Here is a 22,429-nt window from a genome sequence, read left to right as displayed (position 1 = left end):
CTGCTGAGTCTGAGGGTGCTGGACGAGAGAGAGAGAGAGGTGGATAGGACTGGACAGGATTGGGAGTCTCTCCTGGAAGTCTGCAACTGCATCCAAGGCTGGACGGGCCTCATATAGTCCTGGCCAAGCCTTGGGGGCGGGCCCTATGGGGTGAGTGGGGAGGGGACGTTGGAGGTGTGTGTGTGTGTGTGTGTGTGTGTGTTTATGTGTGTGTGTGTGTGTGTGTGTGTGCCAGAAAGACAGACAGAAAAGAAACAGAAAAAATGAGAGAGAGAGAGAGAGTTTTTCCCTCCCACACTTTACGACCAGAGCCTGGCACACACAGATACCGCTGTGTTTGCCTTAAAGGCCCAGCTCACTTCACACACACATGAAGGAAGCACAGAAGAATGTGTGTGTGTTTCATGCCCATGCCCATGCCCATGCCCATGCCCATGCCCATGCCCATGCCCATGCCCATGCCCATGCCCATGCCCATGCCCATGCCCATGCCCATGCCCATGCCCATGCCCATGCCCATGCCCATGCCCATGCCCATGCCCATGCCCATGCCGCCACCGTAGCCTGAGGAGAGAGTGCGCATGGACGAGGAGGAGATGCGCTGCAGCCACCTCCGCCGCCGCCGCCACCCATGCCCATGCCCATGCCCATGCCCATGCCCATGCCCATGCCCATGCCCATGCCCATGCCCATGCCCATGCCCATGCCCATGCCCATGCCCATGCCCATGCCCATGCCCATGCCCATGCCCATGCCCATGCCCATGCCCATGCCCATGCCCATGCCCATGCCCATGCCCATGCCCATGCCCATGCCCATGCCCATGCCCATGCCCATGCCCATGCCCATGCCCATGCCGCCACCGTAGCCTGAGGAGAGAGTGCGCATGGACGAGGAGGAGATGCGCTGCAGCCACCTCCGCCGCCGCCGCCACCCATGCCCATGCCCATGCCCATGCCCATGCCCATGCCCATGCCCATGCCCATGCCCATGCCCATGCCCATGCCCATGCCCATGCCCATGCCCATGCCCATGCCCATGCCCATGCCCATGCCCATGCCCATGCCCATGCCCATGCCCATGCCCATGCCCATGCCCATGCCCATGCCCATGCCCATGCCCATGCCCATGCCGCCACCGTAGCCTGAGGAGAGAGTGCGCATGGACGAGGAGGAGATGCGCTGCAGCCACCTCCGCCGCCGCCGCCACCCATGCCCATGCCCATGCCCATGCCCATGCCCATGCCCATGCCCATGCCCATGCCCATGCCCATGCCCATGCCCATGCCCATGCCCATGCCCATGCCCATGCCCATGCCCATGCCCATGCCCATGCCCATGCCCATGCCCATGCCCATGCCCATGCCCATGCCCATGCCCATGCCCATGCCCATGCCCATGCCCTGCATTGGTATGTTTATGACTGTGCATGTATAGTTTTGTGAAGATATGTGTGTGTGTGTGTGTGTGTGAGAGAGAGAAAGAGAGAGAGGGGGGGGGAGCAGTGTCTCAATGAGTGAATGGGAATGAGACTGTAATCTCAGGTTATTTGTGCCTGAGGCAAGAACCCACACGTTGGTACTCATACAGCCAAAATATTTGTGTGCATGTCTACTTATGCTTGGGTGGGTGTCTGTCTCTATGTGTGTATGTATCATAGTGTGTATGCATTTACATAATTGAGATTTACGAGGATGTCTCTCTCTGTCTCTCTCTCTCTCTGTTTGTGTGTGTGTCTGTGTGTGTGTGTGGCTGTTTGAGGCAACTCGTATTGCGATATTACGATTTTGCACCTGTATTGACTTTTGGCCATTGATAAATGAAATACAAACATATAAAATGATACATGCCATTGTCAAGCATAAGCTTGAAGCATGAAGAACCACACCATGCCCCTTAGGTCAATATTTAACTTGCAGTTGAAAGTTTAAGGAATGTCAAAAAGGCAAGTTGAAAAGAGAGTTTGCACAATGGAATGATTTTGGATCCAAATTATGTGTTGCGCAGACACTGTTCCAGGTTCCTCAAGGCGTGCCCTCGGCCATGTTCAGGGGGTGATACGGTTGGCAGGCTGCTCTACTCTTACGAAGGACTCTGTTTGTGGATAGATTGGTTTTAATTGAGGGCTATCTCCATGCCTCCCTTCATAGAAATCTCTCTAATGCGGATAATAAGGTACTTCTCTGGGTTTGGGTCATTAGTTTGGTTTGCTTTTGGGAGACCCCCCCCCCCCCCCCACCCAAATTTTGTTGCGGGTATTATTATCACAGATTCAGAGCAGACACACCTTGGAGCAAGTGAATCAATCTTTCTACAATACCAGAGTGTTTCGCCTCAATTTATATTGAATTGACCGGTTTCATTACACCTATAAAGATACAATAACCATTATAAGATCTTATAACCTTTACAAGAATGATAAAAACATAGTAATTCATAATATAATAAAATTCCAGCAGGGAGGATACTATGGCTCTGGTTGAAACGGAATGCAGCAGTTTGTTGCCTTGATATAGAGTTGTCTCTCTAGACATGACTTGACTATACATGGATAGAATGCATCTTTTAAGAATGAGCATAGCACTCTAGAATCTTTGCTTGACACTACACTATGATGTTAGCAACCACAGGAGCGTTAAGTAAGGGAGAACGGCCGCCGAGGTGTCCTGTTATACGTAATTAATGGACGAGGGTGAGAGGCAAAGAAAAGGAGTTGCCCCTGCCCAAGTCCATTAATTCCGTATAACAGGACACCTTGAAGGCCGTTATCCCACTTATCACCCGGTTGCCACTAAAGTCATGCCTTTAACACGCAAAGGAAACAAGTGGTTACGTTTAAAAAGAAGCCGACTTGTACAGTTTGTTGAGGGCCTACAACTTTCTTTGGCCCTGTAACAGCGATTGTACGGACAGTTAGCTTGTTTACAGTTGATTCCATTGTTGCGAAGCTTGCTTTCAGGCTCAACCATCGTCCTACGTTTTATAGTTACCATTCATAAGCATTGATATGGAACGGTGATTAAACTTTTTTTTACAGATCTACTTCATAGGTGTCTTGTTATTCAGAATTAATAGCCACCCCACCAGCCAATCAGAAAAGAGTATTTCTTCTCTTCGGGTGATAAACTAAACTAGCATCCGACCAGATGCTATATCAATGGTTACAGCAACGGATAGTTCAGTGTTTATTTCTCGCTAGATTTTGACAAATCTAAGCAAAACAATTCCAAACATTTCACATTTCCACAGATTCAGCAGCTGCTACCAGTGTCTTCCGCCATCTTTGTTTTCTTTTCCCAGCTGTTTCAGACGTTGCCGCAAAGGTTTATGGGTAGTAGGGAGCTTGAAGGATACATTGATGCTGCCTTACAAACAACCATTATTGGGGTAATTTTAAGATATCTCAAAGGCAGAAAGCAGGACAAATCGTTTTTTAAAAGGCAACCGTTGTTTTGAACAGAGCCTATGAGTGTGTGGTGGGCCCTGGTTTTGATGAGGTCATAGTCTGAGGTGGAGCCAAGCACTGGAGACTCTCTAATCCCTGTGCAGAGTAAACCCAACTACAGTTGCTATGCAAACACGGATGACTCGTCTGGGTTAGTGAGTATCCTGGTGGTTATGTCAGTCAGTCAGTGGGCCATTGTGCGGCCCCTCCTTTAAACTGTGTATGTAGGAGGAGAGGGGAGTGGAGGTGGTGGTTTTAGGGGCCGTGCACACAACGCCGGTTTTTGTGAAACCGGTGAGGTTTTGTTAACGGTCACGTCTTGCATGTACACGACGCCGGCAGTTTAGGAGACTGAAACCGACAGCTTTTGACACCGGCTTCCGAAGTGGGAACTTTTGAAACCCCTGGCTAACTTTCGCTGTGTAGACGCCTGTAGGTGCGAAGCCAGCAACTTTATGACGACATAGCCCCACCTCTCAACTCAGCCACGGCACTCGACCTGACATGTTGCTTGTCAAAACAAACCAAACCATTTATTTATCATATTAAAATGTTTTTCTTTCCCCTGTCATGATTTATGTGCACAATGTAGCCTATCAGCCTTTAGTGGCTAAGTTGGAAGCACACGTTAGCTTAACTTAGTTAAACATTAGCTTACTGCATGTTAGTGTTTTCTCCAGTGGTGCTCAGACCTAATGCAATGCGTAGGCTAAGCATTTGAAATTTCACATAGCAGTCACATACCTTGAAAATGAACTTTATTAGTTTAACAGTTGAATTGAAAACCGAATTGTCTGTAGTCTCCTTATTTCATGCGACTGCTTAACCAGAGCACTTATTAGACATTCTCTGGCTTAACAAACTGTTTCAACAATGTTTTCTTCTACGCGATTCACGCGAATTTATCGTGAAGCTTCTGCACAGCGGCGCCATCGACTGGTCTGGCATATGCACTACAGCACATTTAGCCGGTTACACCTCTGTGTGTACACGCAAGGTTTTTTCTTGCCGGAGTCGTTAAAGGTGTGAAAGCGGTAAGAGAAAATCCACCCGGCGGTGTCGTGTAAACGGCCTCTTAGGGGGGTTCTCTGACCTGGTGAGGGTTAAAGGGGGGGGAGACCCCCTCAGGGCTGTTGTTATTGGAGCCAGACAACGGGAGGGAGAGGAGAGGGGTGGTGAGATAAGGCTTGGACCCCAGCCACCTCCTCCCAGCCCCTACTCCTCCTCCACCACCCCATCAGACCACGCCGCACATCTGGAGTCCAGTATCGCCTCAGATACTCCCCTGAGGAAGAGGAGAGAGAGAGAGATGGGAGGGAAAGGGCAAAGTAAAAACTGTGGTAATTGTGAGAAAGTTAGCCTGCTATGATCACCATTTCTCCTTCTCTCTCTCTCTCTCTCTCCCTCTTTCTCTCTCTCTATCTGTCCCTCTGCCTTCCCCTTAGTACCTCCTTCCCTTTTTTCTGTTCCTCTTTTCCTCCCCTTCTCCCTCCCTCCCACTCTCTGTCCCTTTAACCCTCTCCCCTTTCCCTGCCTCTTCCTCTCTTTCACCCTGATCTCTCTCTCTCCCTTTCTCTTTGTGTTGGGGGCTCATGTGCTTCCTGTTTCAGAACAACAGCACTGATAAGGAGATACAATACAGGACCAGCCAAGCCTTCACTTCCCTTAGAGCTTTTCTACACTGGCCATGAAAAAGGACTCCTATAAAAACACCACGCATGAATGTCAGCCGCTGAGGAGCTGTTCTAAGTGGACCGGGCTGTGCAGAGCTGCTCTACTGTGTCACGTCAGAGAACAGCGTGTTCTAATGCATTTGGGATGAAGGGAGAGAAACGGTCACAGGGAATGAGGCACAGCTGTGGGGGAGCGCACACACACACACACACACACAGAAACGCACACCCACACACACACACAGAAACGCACACCCACACACACACACACAGAAACGCACACACACACACACACACACACACACACACACACACACACACAGAAACGCACACACACACACAAACACACACACACACACACACACACACAGAAACACACACAGAAACGCACACCCACACACAGAAACGCACACCCACACACACACACACACACACACACACACACAGAAACGCACACACTCACACACAGAAACGCACACACACACACACACACACAGACAACACACACACACACACACACACACACACACACAGAAACGCACACGCATACAAACACACACACACACACACACACACACACACACACACACACACACACACACACAAACAGCAAAACCCAGCTTATCACTACTCTATAGTAAGAGGAGAAAATTTGACACAGACACACAGGTGTCTGTTTTTTGTTGGGGTTGTATTCTTTCACAATCTGCCATTTTGGTGGAGGTCTACTTGCCCAACCCAAGGGGCCCACCACTCTAAACACATTCATCCTTCAATGGCACCAGGGGTCCATCCATCCACACCACTCCCACCCAGCTAGACAGAGAGAGAGAGAGAGAGAGAGCATAAAGGGAGTTGGTTAATGGAGGGGAGTTTTTGCTGTTTTCGTAATACCCGAGTGCCGGCCAACACAATAGATGAGAAACACATGGGAAGCGGCTCTTGGGGTATTGCTCGTGGGGTATTGCTCGTGGGGTATTGCTCTTGGGGTATTGCTCTTGGGGTATTGCTCTTGGGGTATTGCTCGTGGCGTCCAGAACTGGCTTTTGTGCTGGGGTTGGATTTGGTGTGCTGTCTGCACAGCACAGGTAATTGAAACACGGAATTTTGGTGTGGACTTCTACAAAAACAGAACAGAATGCAATTCAACCTCCTTGCCTGCCTGCCTGCCTACCTACCTACCTAACTAACTAAATAACCAGCTACAATAGTTACAAGTGCAATAATTCAAAGCCTTAGAGATATTAGACCAGATTGAGATCTAGACATGCATTCCATCCATCATGTTACGGGTAGATGTGGTAGATGTGGGCGTTGTGAGGTGGATGTTAAAGCACTCAGAGATGTAGAGAGGTAGCAAGATGGGTATTTATTTTTCCCAATTAAGGCCCGATGGGCAAAAAATAATTAAGAAAAGGTTTAACAAAAACAAAATAATAATGAAAAAAAAATACTTTTAATAAACAAAGCAAACTGACACGATAGTCAAAAACAATAATTCAATACCAAATTTTGTCGACAATAGACTAATTGCAGTCAATAACAGTTTGAGCACTAGACTTACGTCTCTTCACCATTCCTCCCCCAATAGACTGAATCCCCCATGATAAACAGGCCTGAACATTCCCTTACAATTGGGCCAAACCAATATAATAAAAAGCATCAGGGGTGTTTACAGGCCAAAATATAACTAAGCTAAAAACCGCACAAAATAACACATTCTAACTAACTAGAAAATAAATTAATACATTTAAACTTAATTGCTAATGTTTGGCATAACCAAACAGTACCCAACAGCTAAATAATATTTTATTACATTTTAATTACAACACGGGTGAACTTCCGGTTCCCAGGAAGTCACAATATGTTTTTAAACAGTGTAAACAGAGACGGTTGTTAACTATACTTAATTATAGAATCTTTGGTGTAAACGCGGCATTCACTCCTTTACAAACAGAAGAAGACGTGACAGTGGACACCAGTAGGACAAACATGTAACGGCGTGATAATGACATTCTATGTAATGACTAAAGCTAAATAAACGGAACATTTAAGACATGACATAGTGTGATTATTTTAACAGACGTACCGTGATTGAATGGTGAATGTTTTAAACTGTAGGGAGTTGTGGTGTTGTGTGTAGTTTTAGCGATAGCTTCGCCCGTAGTGTTTGTTTTTTAACTATAGGCCTATATATAACAACTACGGGAGCATCGGGGGAAAGGTATGATGAATGACATGTTTGACTGATGAATATAGACGGTATAAGTGTAAACCGAAAACAGACACATTCAACAAACATATACATTGAAGCAGACATACATGCAGTGTTTTAAATGAAGGCAGCGCTATGCTGCCGTGACGGTGGCTAATTGCCCTGTCACACATCAACACAGTGTTGTATGGGACGGTTGATTTGAGTGTTTTGGGTAGGTTGTGGGTAGGTTGGTTATTTTCTTTGGACTGATGACCGACAGATGGCAAACAGTGCATAACACAAACATATACAGATTTACTGACATCATTCTGGTTATGCTACCCGAGGCTAGTGTTGTAAATAATAATTCAGTGGAAATGCATGGATTCCAGTTGCTGCTACTAGAAGCAACTGAATCCATGCATTTCCACGGAATTAGTTTTGGAATCTGACCCCTTATCATACCTGTTTGTTCGTACTCGTCGCTCTACTTATCGTGACTAAATTCAAGATGGCGTCTAACGGTAAAATTCCTTAAGGTACTGTCTGTATAAATCGTCTTGTAAATAGTCTACTAGTGCTTTTTCAAAGTTCTCCATGTCTCGTTTTAAATGTCAAGGCCCTCTGAAGTCTACCAATGAAGTATGGAGCTACTTTGAGCCTCGTAAATGGTGTAAAACAGTGATTTATTTGCATGGCTAGGCCGATGCCCGAGGCACCACAACGAAACCCTGTTGGTAGCATTGGCTAACTAGCGCCAGATTTCTGAGTGCAGGGGACAAGCTGAGGTGAGCTATGAGACATACGTTCACACTTGGTATCATGTTTCAAGCCACTTTAGGTCAAAATCACACCGGAATTATCCTTTAATAATTACATTATACTTGATAGATCTTACTTGCAATACATTTTATATTTTACTCTAGACATTACTTTTTTTACTAGGCTTTATCTGATTGTTGCTTTTACTTATATTTCTTTGGGTGGGTTGCGTCTTACTACTACTACTACTACCACTACTACTACTACTACTACTACTACTACTACAACTACCACTACAACTACCACTACTACTACTACTACAACTACTACTACTACCACTACTTCATTGCTACTTATTTTCATCAGGGTGAAGGATGTTCACTTATTGCACCACCAGCGACTGCATGCGATGTAGCGCATCAGTTAGGCATCCTGTGCCGTGTCCGAGCTCGTCCTGCGGGTGTGGAGCGAAAGCTCGGTCAGACACACACACACATACATGTGCACAGGGCTCCTTTGTCTGTTCATGACAGGACATCACCTACCTCACCCTGTCTCTGGCAGACAACTCACATGGAGACATGTCAGTATCACAATGACGGGAATGTTTCACGGTAATTGTCCTGTGTCTTGAGATGTTGCTGAGTTACCGTAAACATTACACAGCTTAGTTTAGTAAACCGTTTTTTTTTATTATGTCTGTTACAGATAATCAATGGGATCAGCTCTTGTAAAAATCAGAAATCATTAAGCAATCATTGTATTAATACTTTCACGGGTGAATCATGCAGAAATGATTCTAACCCGAAATGAAAGCACAACCTGAATCTGCATGGAATTAAGCAGAATAACACACTTGGGCTCCAAAGCCTACAGAGCAGAGGTTGAGAGAGAGACAGATAGAGTGAGTATGAGGGAGAGAGAGACAGAGTGAGTATGAGGGAGAGAGAGAGTGAGAGAAAGCTCTCCCCAAATAAGCACATCTTCCACCCACACTGGTTGAGCCTTCATGCCAAGCTAGCACTCAAGTGCAATAAGTCATAGCGTGTGAGTGGAGAGAGACTGAGGGAGCTGGACTGTGTTTGTCCAGGCTGCACCAAACGCCCTTTTGGCCCGTGGCCTGACCACCGCTAGCGCCGAGCCTGTCGAAGCAGGTATGCGCCAGTTCAAAGGAGGTCCGACAGAGCAGAGTACCAGGGTGTGGCCTGAGTTGAAGGAGTCTTGGGAGGGATGAAGTTTGGTCCGGGGCTGTGGGTGGGGTGTGGCGGAGTTGACGACCGCACAGGTGGCGTGTTTGAGTCACCCCCAGACATCTACTTTAAACAATGCTGGTCATCAAACACAATGCTGTCTCCAGACACTAAAGCCCCACGTCCCAACTCCCCACCACACACACACACACACACACACACACACACACACCACACACACACACACACACACACACACACACACAACCTGACAGCAGAGACAGTAGTGGGTTTGCATCGCATAAGGATGTCAGCAAGCCTGTTTTTGCTTGTAGACGTTGAGTCACTCTTAGATGCCTGGAATGATCTCCTTCATCAAGAAGCTGTTGGCCCCATTTCATAAGAGGGAGAGAGGTGCCTCCCAAGCCTCTGCAAATCTCTCTCCTCTCTGCAAATAAAAAATGATTTGCTATTTTAATCTTCTCCCAGGCAGAGGCAGTGTGTTTATCTCTGCAAGTACATCTATGGACCCTTTCAAGAGAGTTCCATTATCAGCATCATAGTTGGCCCCACAAGACTTCCTTTTGAACATTCCATATGTTATCTTAATGTAGAGGAAGTAGATTGGGGCCCAAATAGAACGTTCAAGCATTGTTTGTGTTTACCTTGTTGAAAGGGTCTATAGAACCTTTCAAGAGAGTTCCATTATCAGCATCATAGTTGGCCCCACAAGACTTCCGTTTTAACATTCCATATGTTATCTTAATGCAGAGGAAGTAGATTGGGGCCCAAATAGAACGTTCAAGCATTGTTTTTGTTTTTATTGTTGAAAGGGTCTATATGGACCCTTTCAAGAGAGTTCCATTATCAGCATCATAGTTGGCCCCACAAGACTTCCGTTTCAACATTCCATATGTTATCTTAATGCAGAGGAAGTAGATTGGGACCCAAATAGAACGTTCAAGCATTGTTTTTGTTTTTATTGTTGAAAGGGTCTATATGCAAGTTAGATGTGCTCTTGGTGATCTCAAGGAGATTTGGCAGAGCATCAGACGATTGATTACCTGTAACTTTTTTTTTTTTTATATTGGTCCAAATAAATCACAGCTGTTTGAAATGCTATTGATCACATACTCTTCAGTCAACCACTTTTTTTACTTGTATGTATCACTTCTGTTGATTTTAGCCACTTTAAATAGACAGCAATCAACAATTTGCTACTATTTGACAGTTGTTTGTATAAGCAAGTACAAGTATTATTTTCACATTCGAACACACCTGTCATTCTAACCCGCCGTCCAGTCTATGCAGGCTATAGAAGTGCTATGGTCTGGGTCGGACCCAAAATGTAAAAGCTTTCAGAGCCCATCACCAACTATATAACTAAAATACATGAAGCCTATTCAAGTCAAGCCAAGAAAACTTTATTTTTCCTGTGAGGGAACTTCATTTGTGGTTCGGCACAAGCATACACACATGCATTCCACACTCTAAAAGCAAGCTAAATCATTACACTTATCCCCCCCTATTTGGGGTTTTTGCCCGAAATTGCACACTGCCTACTAACAATGGCCCTGTTTCCACATACTTTGACTTATATTCAAGTGATTGACCTCTTTTGGAAGCAGAGGCCTAGTAGATTGTTTTGGTACCAGATTGACTGTGTGATGAACTGTCAGAGAGTGGCAAAGGTTAGAATGATGATTTGCAAAATGCCCTATGGAAACTCCCCATAGGACTTTTGGCTACCCAAGATGCATAATGACAATAAAATGCTTACTGTGTGGCAACCTCTTGGTGTAGAAGCATAATCCTGGTCTCAAATGAAAGGTAACAAAGGTTAATTGAGACATAGTAAGATTAATCTGACAATGTAAAGCACTATACAGATTGTACATGAAAAATGCTGTCATATATGGATTCCCAAGAGTTCAGGCTTTTAAATGGTGTATAATATTACTATGCTATAGCAATATGGTGCATACAATTGATTTAGAATGTTGGGGGGAGGTGGGGGCACTGCAATTGTCCTGCCTGCGGGACACCCGAAGTGTAAACTGCTAAATGATCTAAAATTGATAAATAACTGTGAGTTGGTCTTTCTAAGGTTTGTGCATGCCTTCTTAGTAGTAGTTGGATTGCAAATCCTCCTCATACATAGTGATCTACAGTAAACTCTATTAGTAGCCTAATCCTGTACCTGATACTCTTGGCACAGGTCTGCTACAACAGTTTCCTGTTGGTGACTAACTCTCAGCTGAGTCTCAACAGTCCTTGCACTTGTGTGACACCGTAGGGTTTTTGACAGTGAGGAATGGCTAGCAGGCAGGCAGCCATCCAGCTGTTTGCTAGTCTAAGAGCTCCTTCTGGGCTTGTGTAAACATTCCTCAGGGTCTGCTCAGCCGACACTCCCTCATAGCGGAGTGTTGTTCTGTGTGAACGTTGCAGTTGTCTGAGCCCTGACACCTGTGTCAGGTGAGTGAAGGATATTAGGGTGCAACATTGGTGATGTCATATTTTCACTGAAGCCTCAGGCAGTTCCCAAACCTTAGGTGGATTCTAATCACATTGAAGCAAAAGCGAAGAAATTAACTGAAATGTTCAGACGTTAGTGTTTTGAATTGCACATAGTGACACAGAGAAGCCCAGACATATCACAGAGTTGTAATACAGAAGAGAGGAGTGGAGTGGAGAATTAATCCAATCGTGAGGTCACTTATGTGTCCCTTCCCCTGCACAAATTAGCCTAGTTACCTATACAAAGTGTTGTATGCATAGTTTTTACAAGGTAAGGATATAATCCTCTACGGAATGTTAGGCATGATTGTTTTAATGTTCTCTTAGGTGAGGGATTCCCCAGAGCTACTCCGTGTGACTTCCAGCCATGCATGTTTCAGGGTCTCAGTCGCTTTCTCTTCAGAAGCTTCACATTTCTTGATTGACCGATGGTGATGAGGTATTTCCATGGAGCCATGAAATGGAGTCAGTGGCCAACTGCTTGGGCCAGTGCACACTGGTTTGCTAGCGCAGAAATGTACAAATAAGTCTGTAAGTCCCGAGAGACAGGAACAATCTAGAACATCCCAAGCTCCAGACCACCTGCAGGAGTCTTGTCCTTTGTGTACATTGTCTTTCTGACATCCTCAACTGCAGTTAACCTCGTCTGGATTTCCTGTGATTGACTTCTGAGCTTCTGCGATTAGAATTACCATGACAACAGAAACATATCGCTGTAGCCAAGAAATATGTGTTTGTTTAGCTTTGGCCTATTGTTTAATACATGAAGGTAATATGTAAAAGACGTCATAAGGATGTGTTTTCAGCTCATGTAAATCTCACAATGGCTATAGCTTGTGCAATGCACTCAGTTTTTCTCGCAATTCAGTCTTGAGGTTCTCCAATTATAGACGTTTAGACAAGTAATTCCCCCGCACACCACAGTTAGTCAGAAGGTCCTAAGTCAGAACAAACAGTGAGAGTAAAGTTTAGCAGAGGAATTTTTTGTTAACTTCTACTTCCAGATATTCAGTGTGTCCACTGGACACAGGAGTGTTGGCCAACAGTTATGAGTCACTGCAAAAACACCACTACGCCCTTTCTCCCTTGCCCACTTCAGTTTATTTAAACAGGCTCAACATGATAGAGTAACAGAGTTACAAAAGAGAAACGGAGAGGGAGAGAGAGAGAAAGAGAAAAGAGAGAGAGAGAGAGTCCTGATAGACTTGTCCTCGTGTAAGGGGTCTTTTCCCATGAAAGTAATTTCCCAACCATTGAACTGATGTTCCCCCAACAGGGCCTGCGCTGAACTGGACTGTGCCACTCACTGCCAAGGCCACATGCTGCCCTGCAGCAAACAACACTAGTTCAAACAGACTGTTCAAACAAAGCCGTTTTCGAGGAGTAATAAGAACTCATGTGTTTGTTCAAACTGAACAGTAAAGGTGCTGACTAATAAGTATGTATCTTTCTTAAAAAGATTATCGTGATGGAGATATATCTAAGGCTAGGCCAAAGTAGGCTTTAAGTGCAGGCCACAGTAGTAAACATAGTGCTGGGGATTATAACACAAAACATCACTGTCATCTACACATGAAATGCATACAGCCAGCACTTGATAAGGTTAATAATACACTAATCTAATGAACATCTAATGCACATAATGCACATCTAATACCCATCTAATGCACATCAACTAATGTAATGCACATCAACTAATCTAATGCACATCTAATGCATATCAACTAATGTAATACATATAATACACATCACTAATCTAATACACATCAACTACACTAATCTACTCACACATCTAATGCACATAATGCAAATCTAATGCACATCAACTACTGTACACTTGTGTGTGTGTGTAAACTAACATTATTTGACCCAGTGGCTGTTTGATGGAGATGTCACCGATGAATACATCCAGTCTCATCCTGCCATGAGCGACATGGTGGCTTCGTCAGCGGAGAAAAATACCTGTTTCCCCAGGTGTCTGATGAGTGAATGCAGTGATGTCACTATTGCCAAAGAGGCCCCGCAGCCTGGGAACGTTGATGATCTGTTTCTATGTGGCAAACAATATTTGCAGACATAGATACAGGAGGCCTATTTGTTTGTCACACGGAGACAGATAGCATCTGATTGTGTGATCTGTATTTGATCGAATTATACAGTGCTCAGAACCAAACAGTGTCAGAGTACCGATCCAGTGTATGATTGAAGTGTTCCCTTAATTGTTTTGAGCAGTATATTTCACCATCTGAAACAAGGGTGCTGTTAATGTACACTCAGCATAGGCCTACTGCTTATTTTGTCCACGTGAAATTAAAGGAATTACGCTTTAGATTGCTCAAGCATGTTAAATGAACAGATAACAATCTAGTCGTGACTAGGGAAACCATATCAACCAGAAACATCGGAACTTTATGAGTGTTTTTTTGCTTCCCTTCCCTCTTTCACTCTCCTCTCCTCTTACATGACTCACTGATTCCGCACGCTGCCTGTGTTTATTTACCCTGAGCGTTTTGCCATGGCAACGCAACATGGTGGCAGCTGGGACTGACCCTGGGATGTTGTGGAGGGTGTGATTTCCTGTCTCTGCCTCCATAGCGCTCGGATACGGCCCATTGTTCTGGACTGGCCGTGCGGGATTCCAGGCGATGGACGCACTGTCCCTCTGTCACACTTTTGCTGGTTGTGAAGAAACTGTAGCACCATGCCAGACATTAAATCATAGCACACCACGTTCCCATGCTGTCAACCGTTTGATGTGTCCCTGTCCCTTCTATAATGGAGGCATTATCATCTGCGTATTTTTCTACATTGCGAAATGAGATACCTGCACATTCTCATGAGTTGCCCAAGATGTTTATGAGCACATAGTGATCATGAATTCTTGGCTTCCTCCAGCACAAGAACGACGGAGGATGAAAAACACAAAAACTATCCACACTTATTATATGACGGAACTCCTAAAGGGACATGTGGAAAAAATTTAAATAAAAAATTGAGTTGCTGGTGCGCACCAGAAACTTTTGTGTGCACACCAGAACTTGTTCATTCTCACTAAAAATGTGAAGCCAATAAGAGGACATAGGTAAAGAAAAAAAACATTTTTTGTATGTTTCCGATGTGCACCGGACAGTTTCTCGTGCTTACATGAAATGTCCCTTCAGGGCCTCTATACCTTCTGGTTTGGTAAAGCATGATCTTATTTTTTTAGATTATCACATGTGTCCTAAATTTGTAAATCTGCAATGCCATTGTTGTCAAGTCTAGTTGACAAAGGGGATGAATCACTGCCACTTCTGTCACTCATTTATTAGCAGATTTACACCTGCTATTTCACTATCTCACACTGTGACTTTGGGCAGGTGTTTGTGCGTGCATGTGTGTGTGTGTTTGTGTGTGTGTTTGTGTGCGTTCATGTGCATGTGCATGTGTGTGCGCGTGCGTGTGTGTATGTGTGTCTGTGCTTGTTTCCGGCCCCACCCTGTTGCGCGTGCATGTGTGTGTGTGTGTGTGTGTGTGTGTGTGTGTGTGTGTGCGTGTGTGTGTATGTGTATATGTGTGTCTGTGCTTGTTCCGGCCCCACCCTATTGCCAGTTTGCAGTAGCAGGTGCAGTAGTTTCCTGTGTGTGGTGACACAGCAACCTCTGGTGGCAGGTAGAGAACACACCCATTGACTTCACCAAAGCTGGGATTTAAAAAGGCACTCAGTGGGTGCCTCCCAAGCTCTATGTGGCTCCTCTCCTCCTCTCCTCTGTCCACAGTCATCAAGGATGTCTCGGTAACACTTTACTTGACCTTGTCGACATAAGAGTGACATGACACTGTCATAAACACATGACACTGTCATGACACATGAACCCTAACCCTAAACCTAACCCTTATCCTGTTATGACAAAAACCGAATGACACGAATGAAAACAGAACGTTTATGAAGTGTTTATGACACATTCATGACAGTGTCATGTCACTCTTATATCGACACTGTCAATTAAAGTGTAATCGATGTCTCATTAGTCTAATTGCAACCAGAGGAGGTAAGAGGAGAGAGGAGAAAAGGCTTATATGCGAGGAAATGTGGTGGAAACGTTTCCAGTCGGAATTGTGTGATCATTAGTCTGAGCTGCCAAGGTGAAAAGTTCCCTCTCACGCCTGTCACCTTTCGGTTTCAAAAGATTACGTCATTATCAGGGTCAATAAGTGGTAGAAGTCCATATAGACTATATAAGTTCATATTTTATGCAATTTGTGCATGACAATGGTCGGTTTATTCTAGCCTTAGAGGTGACGCTTCGCCACATCATCAGTAATTGACGTCTCTTAAAAGTGAGGTGAGCAGGACATCTCATTTCTCATATCTGCCTCTCCTTCATTCCTCCATCCTATCTTTCCTTCTTTGTTTCCTTCACAAAATTAATTAGAAGGAGGGGTTAGGACAGGAGGAAGGATGGATGTTGTGCTTTTGATGGTTTTACTGAGACAATTCAGACTAGAGGTCTGCCCCGCCCGCTCCCGCAATATTCTGTCCCGCTTCCGCCCGCTCCCGCATTAATGTGTCATTTTTAGTCCCACTCCCGCCCGCATCTGTAACATGATGTCCCGCTCCCGCCCGCTAAAGCCCGCATGCAGGAGGGATAGCCTATTCAGCTTTTCTTTCTGTCTCACAAAAGGAGCACACTCCAGATGTCAGTTTCTTGGTTCTGAATGTAGGCTAACAACTGAAGTAGGCCTAGTCTGGTGCCCTCTTCCTCTGTCATGCTTTCGATTTCGAGTTTTGACAATGAGCAGCAGGAACAAATTGAACCCACGTAAACGACAATATAGGCTATAGGCCCGCTATCCGTCAGTTATGCTTAAACCCCGTTTTTTAATGCTGCGTAACAGAACATCCAGCTGAACTATAGTTACAGTATGACCAGTACTTTAATCATTTCCATATTTAATTTTACGCACATATTTAATTTGCGGGAGTGCAATGAATCATCGGTTTGTCCCGCACCCGCGAACGCACCTCTCTCATCCCGCCCGCTCCCGCAAAGAGCTTTCAAAAGTTGTCCCGCGCCGCACTCTTTTGCGTCGGGACCCGCGGGTCTACTGCGGGAGTGCAGACCTATAACTCAGACTCAAAACCTTGGCATGCAAACGTATGTACATAAACAGAAGTTGATCACTCAGAAGGTGATCACAGGATCTTCATTCTGCTTTTTGACATAATGATGTGTCAAATGCTGTGCTTTCCCATGAACAGTGAAAACTAGGTTTGTAAATCAAATCAAACTCTATGCAAAGCATTGATTAGTATGCCCCCGCCAGCCGTAATCTGTGTGTCTTAGACAGAAGTTGACCTTGACCTTTGACCCCATGACCTATACCCAATCAGGTTATGTAGAGTTTATGATGTGTAAAGGTGTCAATGAGAAACTGTGAACATGGGTAGGAGACACAAACATGTGACCCTAACCTTTGACCCTGCAACTTTGAGTACTTAATCAGTTCACAGTTCAGTTATGAACTGTGCCATATTTGATGAAGATCAAAGATATTGATTCTGGCATATAAGACAGAACCACACATGGATGCATGCTTAGACAGACTACCAGAAAACAGTATCTCACCCATGGCAGGTGGCATGACAGGTTACCTATGCTTTTCTTAAAACAGACCACTAGGAGGCACCAAATAGATATTTTATAATTTTACTTTATTTCCCCCAAAGATGGATTTGGCAATTTTTTTTTTTTTTTTGGGGGTGTATCTGGTCAGTGGCTCTCAGGAGGCTGAGCTCTTGATTAAAACTCTTGATTATCAGTCTACTGCAGACCTGACCTTGGGCTGAACCTATAGGGGTGGACCGAATACACATTATCACATAGAATGGATGTTATTTGTGCCTCCCTCTCAAGTTACAGGAAATTATAATTTGCCATTGTGGGGGAAAAAAAACGGGTGTGGTTGCAGGTATTTGATATCATGGTTGTGGAGATGAGACATGCCCCTAGTATCTGTTCAGATGAAGCAGAGTGGTGGTGGTGTCAAACATGTCAGTGAATTGGGGTAATGAACAGAGCATTCCTACCACATTAGCAACGGCACTCGACTAGATGATATTAATATTATTATGAGAAGAGTTTTAAGCCTATTGGCAGAACACAATGTTAGCAATGCCACTAATGAGCAGTATCATGTCCACCCCAATTTACTGTGAGTTGTATTACGTCCATATAAGACAACCGAGATACCTCAGTTAAAAGTTTGTGAATATCACAAAAAAATAGTGGTGTTGTGTTCATCAAATTCACACAATGTCAGAAAGAGAGGATGGAAAGGAAAAAGATAGCACTCTACTGTAAATCAGGTAAATCAGCTACAACAAGAAAATAGCACGATCTTTCTTGGTTGAGCGAAGACTTCAGAATCCAAGAGAAAAAGGGGGATAAGCTGCGTATTCTCAAGCTATCAAATCAGCCTTCATAAACATCATATAACATCTTGCAGGGCAGGTTGCACACTAGAAAATACTCCCCTGCATTCAGTGTATGTCTTCTCCTGCATGCCTCGTGAGAAGAGCAGTCCAATTTCTTGAATTCTTCCCATAGCTGTAAGGATGCCTCATTATCATGGGCCAGGACTTGCTGAAGCTGTGATAGATGGTTGGTCTCATCCCCCTCTGTGACACTGCCAGTCTTTTTACTTTGATGCATCAGGCAGGAGATAGCTGAGGAATGCACTGTTTGGATCTGAGCCATGATTTCAGCTTGCCTGTACTGAGTCACACGTTCCCATTGTATTTGTTTTTCAACTGCTAACTGAAATATGAAGCTTGCTTTTCTCTATGGTTTGTTGATACCATAAACAGAAAGCAAGCTCTTGATAACGGGTGTTAAAGGTATTTCAACAGTAGACATAGTCATAGTTGAATAGTTTAATAACTCCAGGTAGTTGAATAGTTAATAACCTAACTGATTTTCCAGAAAATCGACAGGAAATGTTGGCTTCTTTGCAGAAGTCTTTGAAAGCTTTACATGAATAAGGGTTCCAGCCCAGTGGATGCTGACTGGAAAATGCTTGATCTCCAAAACTATGTGTCAGAAGGTTGTTGGAGATTATGAATGGCCTTCTGTCTGAGGTCTGTCAGATCCGATGGCACGGGTCATCTCACAGCCAACAGACAATGCTCCCAGAGGAACCCCAAAGACATTTTAGAAATATTTGTGGCTCCAGATATTTTGGGACTTGTTCCAAAATATGGCTTGGCCTTAGATGAAGGAACCCAACAGAAAACAGAAGTAGTATACAGTCAAATTCAATAGAGTGAAGCTTGATGTCATCTTGTGTCTCCTTATAAAATTGTATTGCTAGATCTAGTATTTGCAGCTAAAGCAGAGATATATGCAGGAATACTGTCAAGTTGTCTAGGTGTTAAAATGAGTTCAGCTCTGTCCAAACTTGAAAACGGCTTGTTCAACACATTAAGGATGCAAAGGGACAACTCAATTCCTTTTTGATGTTTTTATTTTTCTTCTAGAAGGATTTTGATGGCATTGGTTGATGTTGGAACAGTTGAATGGTTGAATGGAATAAAGTGATTTAAAGGAATTTAATTAAATAGGGAATAGGTTGATAACCTTAAAGATAAACAGAAAATAAGCATGCATTACTTTACACAGTAAACAATATTCATGGCTTTAAATAAAGGAGATGTTTAAACAGTTGTGTCTTTATAATTGAACAATGAGCTGTGTGTTTGACTTGTTTGCAGCATAGATATAGAAAGCTAGATGCCACATTGTCCGTTGAGTTCTATTAGGTAGCATATGTGAACGTGCCGCCATATAGCTGGGGGCAACACCTTATTTTCTATGGGCAACACTTGCCGGCAATCAGAGACACCTGTCTGATTTCCAATCAGAGACACCGGTTTCTCCATTGGCCTCCAGTGATTGTTGCCCCCACCATGATGGCAGGGCTATTTACGTACGTTCTGGGGCCCAATGCGATAGCTAGCTTTCTTATATCTATGGTTTGCAGGCTGAGGAATCCAAGCAAAAGGGTGACTAAGCTAACCCCATACATTTTAAACCCATGCCTATCTGGCAGGTGCACTGGCTGAAATTAGGTCCACCAATGCGGTTGGGTTCTCTGCCCCCTTCAGGCCTGGAGGAGAGCTGCTGGTGTGATGGTCATGTTTAGTGTGTTTGGTTCTTTGATGCAACAGACCCTGCATAAACAAACAGGTGCGTTCCTAGGGCAGTTCTGGCGGCTTAACAACTACTTAACGGCATTGAGCAAATGGTAACTTGGGGACAAATAAACATTTCAAAATTAAGTTTTAAAGTGGATATTTTGTAGAGCATCACTCTAAAGTCATGATTCATTTTCATTTCAAAGTATCTGCGTTGGTTTTGAACATTTCAACAGGAAACCCTCTAGGAACATATTGAAAGGGTCTATGTACCACTAAACAAGTTGGGCAAGATAGCTTAGGCTCTGTTTCCGTATACTCCCAACGTCAACTCTATCTTTAGTAAACACCTCCATCTTAGTCAAAGGAGAATCTTCTGAACCCATCTTCTCTGTCACCTTCTCATTGTATAGAAGGACCGTGACTGTGATCTAAATCTGGCTTATCTTCTTATCCATTCGAAGACAACGGAGTGTTGAAAAATGTACATTGAGGCCAGGGCTGTCAGTCTGAAACACACAGTACAAGAACGAATCGTACCTGTACCCACATATCTGCAACTGAATCTGCAAATTGCATAATCTGCAAAAGATTTCAGATCTTGCATGCGAGAATGCAACATGTGTGATAACGTGTGTTCTCTTGTGAAGAATGAAAGCATGCATCTTTTGCTACTGGGAATGTTCAACCGTTCCAGGTTACACAAATACGGGTCAGCTGAATGTACTGTAGGCTAGTTTACCTCCCAGTGTTAAACTCAGTGATTACACAACTTGTATAGTAAAGTGACATTCGATGTAGGCCTAGACTTTATATTCTATATTATAGACATATATTCATGAAATATTTACAAACGGCAATGTTGCTTTGCGATTGTTGGACTTATTTTGACAAGTTGTCATCGTTCTGTCTTCCACATTCATGAAAGGTTTGGTATGAATGTTGAGTCATGTCTCATGAAACAGTCATGAATGCTTTATGTGCAGTTTATGACAGCTGCTATGAATGTGTTATGAACTCACTCGTCAAGTAAAGTGTGAATTTCTTCTGTGTTGTATCCGTGTGTAAACAACAACAATACAGGGAATTGCCTGGCCACATTCAAAGGACTTGCAATCTAAGGCATTCAAAACTCAAACAATTTAGTTGTTTTTTTCCTCACACTATTTCTTCTAACAATGGCATGTGAGCTACTATGGCATGTGATCATGTAAATGGTATGTGAATGAATGCCTAGGCTAGAAAAAGCTCAGGGATTGTCTCTTAGTACAACGTTTCGATGTGTGATTTAAATTCCATTCGACACATACAAAAATTACCCAGTCGCTGTAATTTTTGTATCAAATTGTATCAAATGCGCTAAATGTGTCAATTTACTCTCCTAGTGCCAAAAAATCACTCTGAAATGTGTAAAACCGACTCACAATGCACCTGGCATACAGGAGTGCCCAATCTACAGTAGGCAAATGTGATACAAGCAAAGTAGCTCGACTACGCCACCCAATTGGAGAGCTGGGGACTCTATTCAATAATATAACTTTCTTTTACTTACAAGTTCTTTAGTTTGGTGGAAGCAACACAACAGATTTACCCAGACAACGATTTTAGTATAAAAATATATTTATTACAATCTCTGATTACAATAATAAAAAGGGGTACACCAAGCACACACACACTTGCTCAAGCTTAAAAGCTAGACATCAGACAAACAGATTCAAAAGTCCACTTGAAGTTCATAGCTAGGAGCCACAGTCCATAAGAGGTTCCTCTAACACAAGTCTGTCTCACACCAGGCAGTGACGTCTCCACAGCAGGCCACCTGTCAATCACTCGCACGCACCGGCACAACACTCACACAAACAAAGAGAAGGCCGCCAGTATCTCCAAACACAGAATAAGCACAGCACCACACTAGAAGAGCAACAATCGTGCAATACCAACTTAAAATCACTGCAATTCGTGAATATGCATAGGCTATATATGTAGGGATATGACTACGGCAGAAAGTCTGGAGCACTCCGATTTAGTGAGAAGTGGATCTTAACCTCAGACGAGGGCAGGGCCATTTCAAGGAATTTGGGGTTCCCAAGCAAAATGGACATGGAGGCCCCCCCACCACCGCACGCAAAGCCTACAGGAACCACCGCATAGCCATACAGTTTAAGTTCACCCACAGTTTATATAAATACAACATTTTGACAATGCAATACTGCAGTTGCATATATATACTGTGCATTAGTTTTGAACATTTGAACATTTGAAAAAACACCACAGTACCATAAAATCCAATATAAATGTAAAAAAGTGCACAATAACTAAATCCAACAAACACACACACAACACACACACACACACACACACACACACACACACACTCACATTAACATTTTTCAGAAAAAGAAACAAGGAAACATTAAAAATGCTGTTTTGCAGGTTGTGCAGGTCAGGGGCATTCCTCCCCTGCCGGCAC

At 44.0% G+C, this 22,429-nt stretch overlaps 1 protein-coding gene across 1 annotated transcript in view; it reads left to right on the top strand.

Moving 5' to 3' along the window:
* Positions 1 to 130: 130 nt before the first annotated feature.
* krt98 (keratin 98) overlaps positions 131 to 22,429 on the top strand; it is a 29,567-nt gene continuing 7,268 nt past the window's right edge. Inside the window, exon 1 of the mRNA XM_048249400.1 lies at positions 131 to 150. Coding sequence (XP_048105357.1) covers positions 146 to 150 — 5 coding nt within the window. The 5' untranslated portion in view covers positions 131 to 145. The remainder of the gene's footprint in view (positions 151 to 22,429) is intronic.

The sequence above is a fragment of the Alosa alosa genome, chromosome 7 (genome assembly GCF_017589495.1).
Source record: "Alosa alosa isolate M-15738 ecotype Scorff River chromosome 7, AALO_Geno_1.1, whole genome shotgun sequence".
Lineage (NCBI taxonomy): Eukaryota > Metazoa > Chordata > Actinopteri > Clupeiformes > Clupeidae > Alosa > Alosa alosa.
This window is presented reverse-complemented; position numbering and strand designations above follow the sequence as displayed.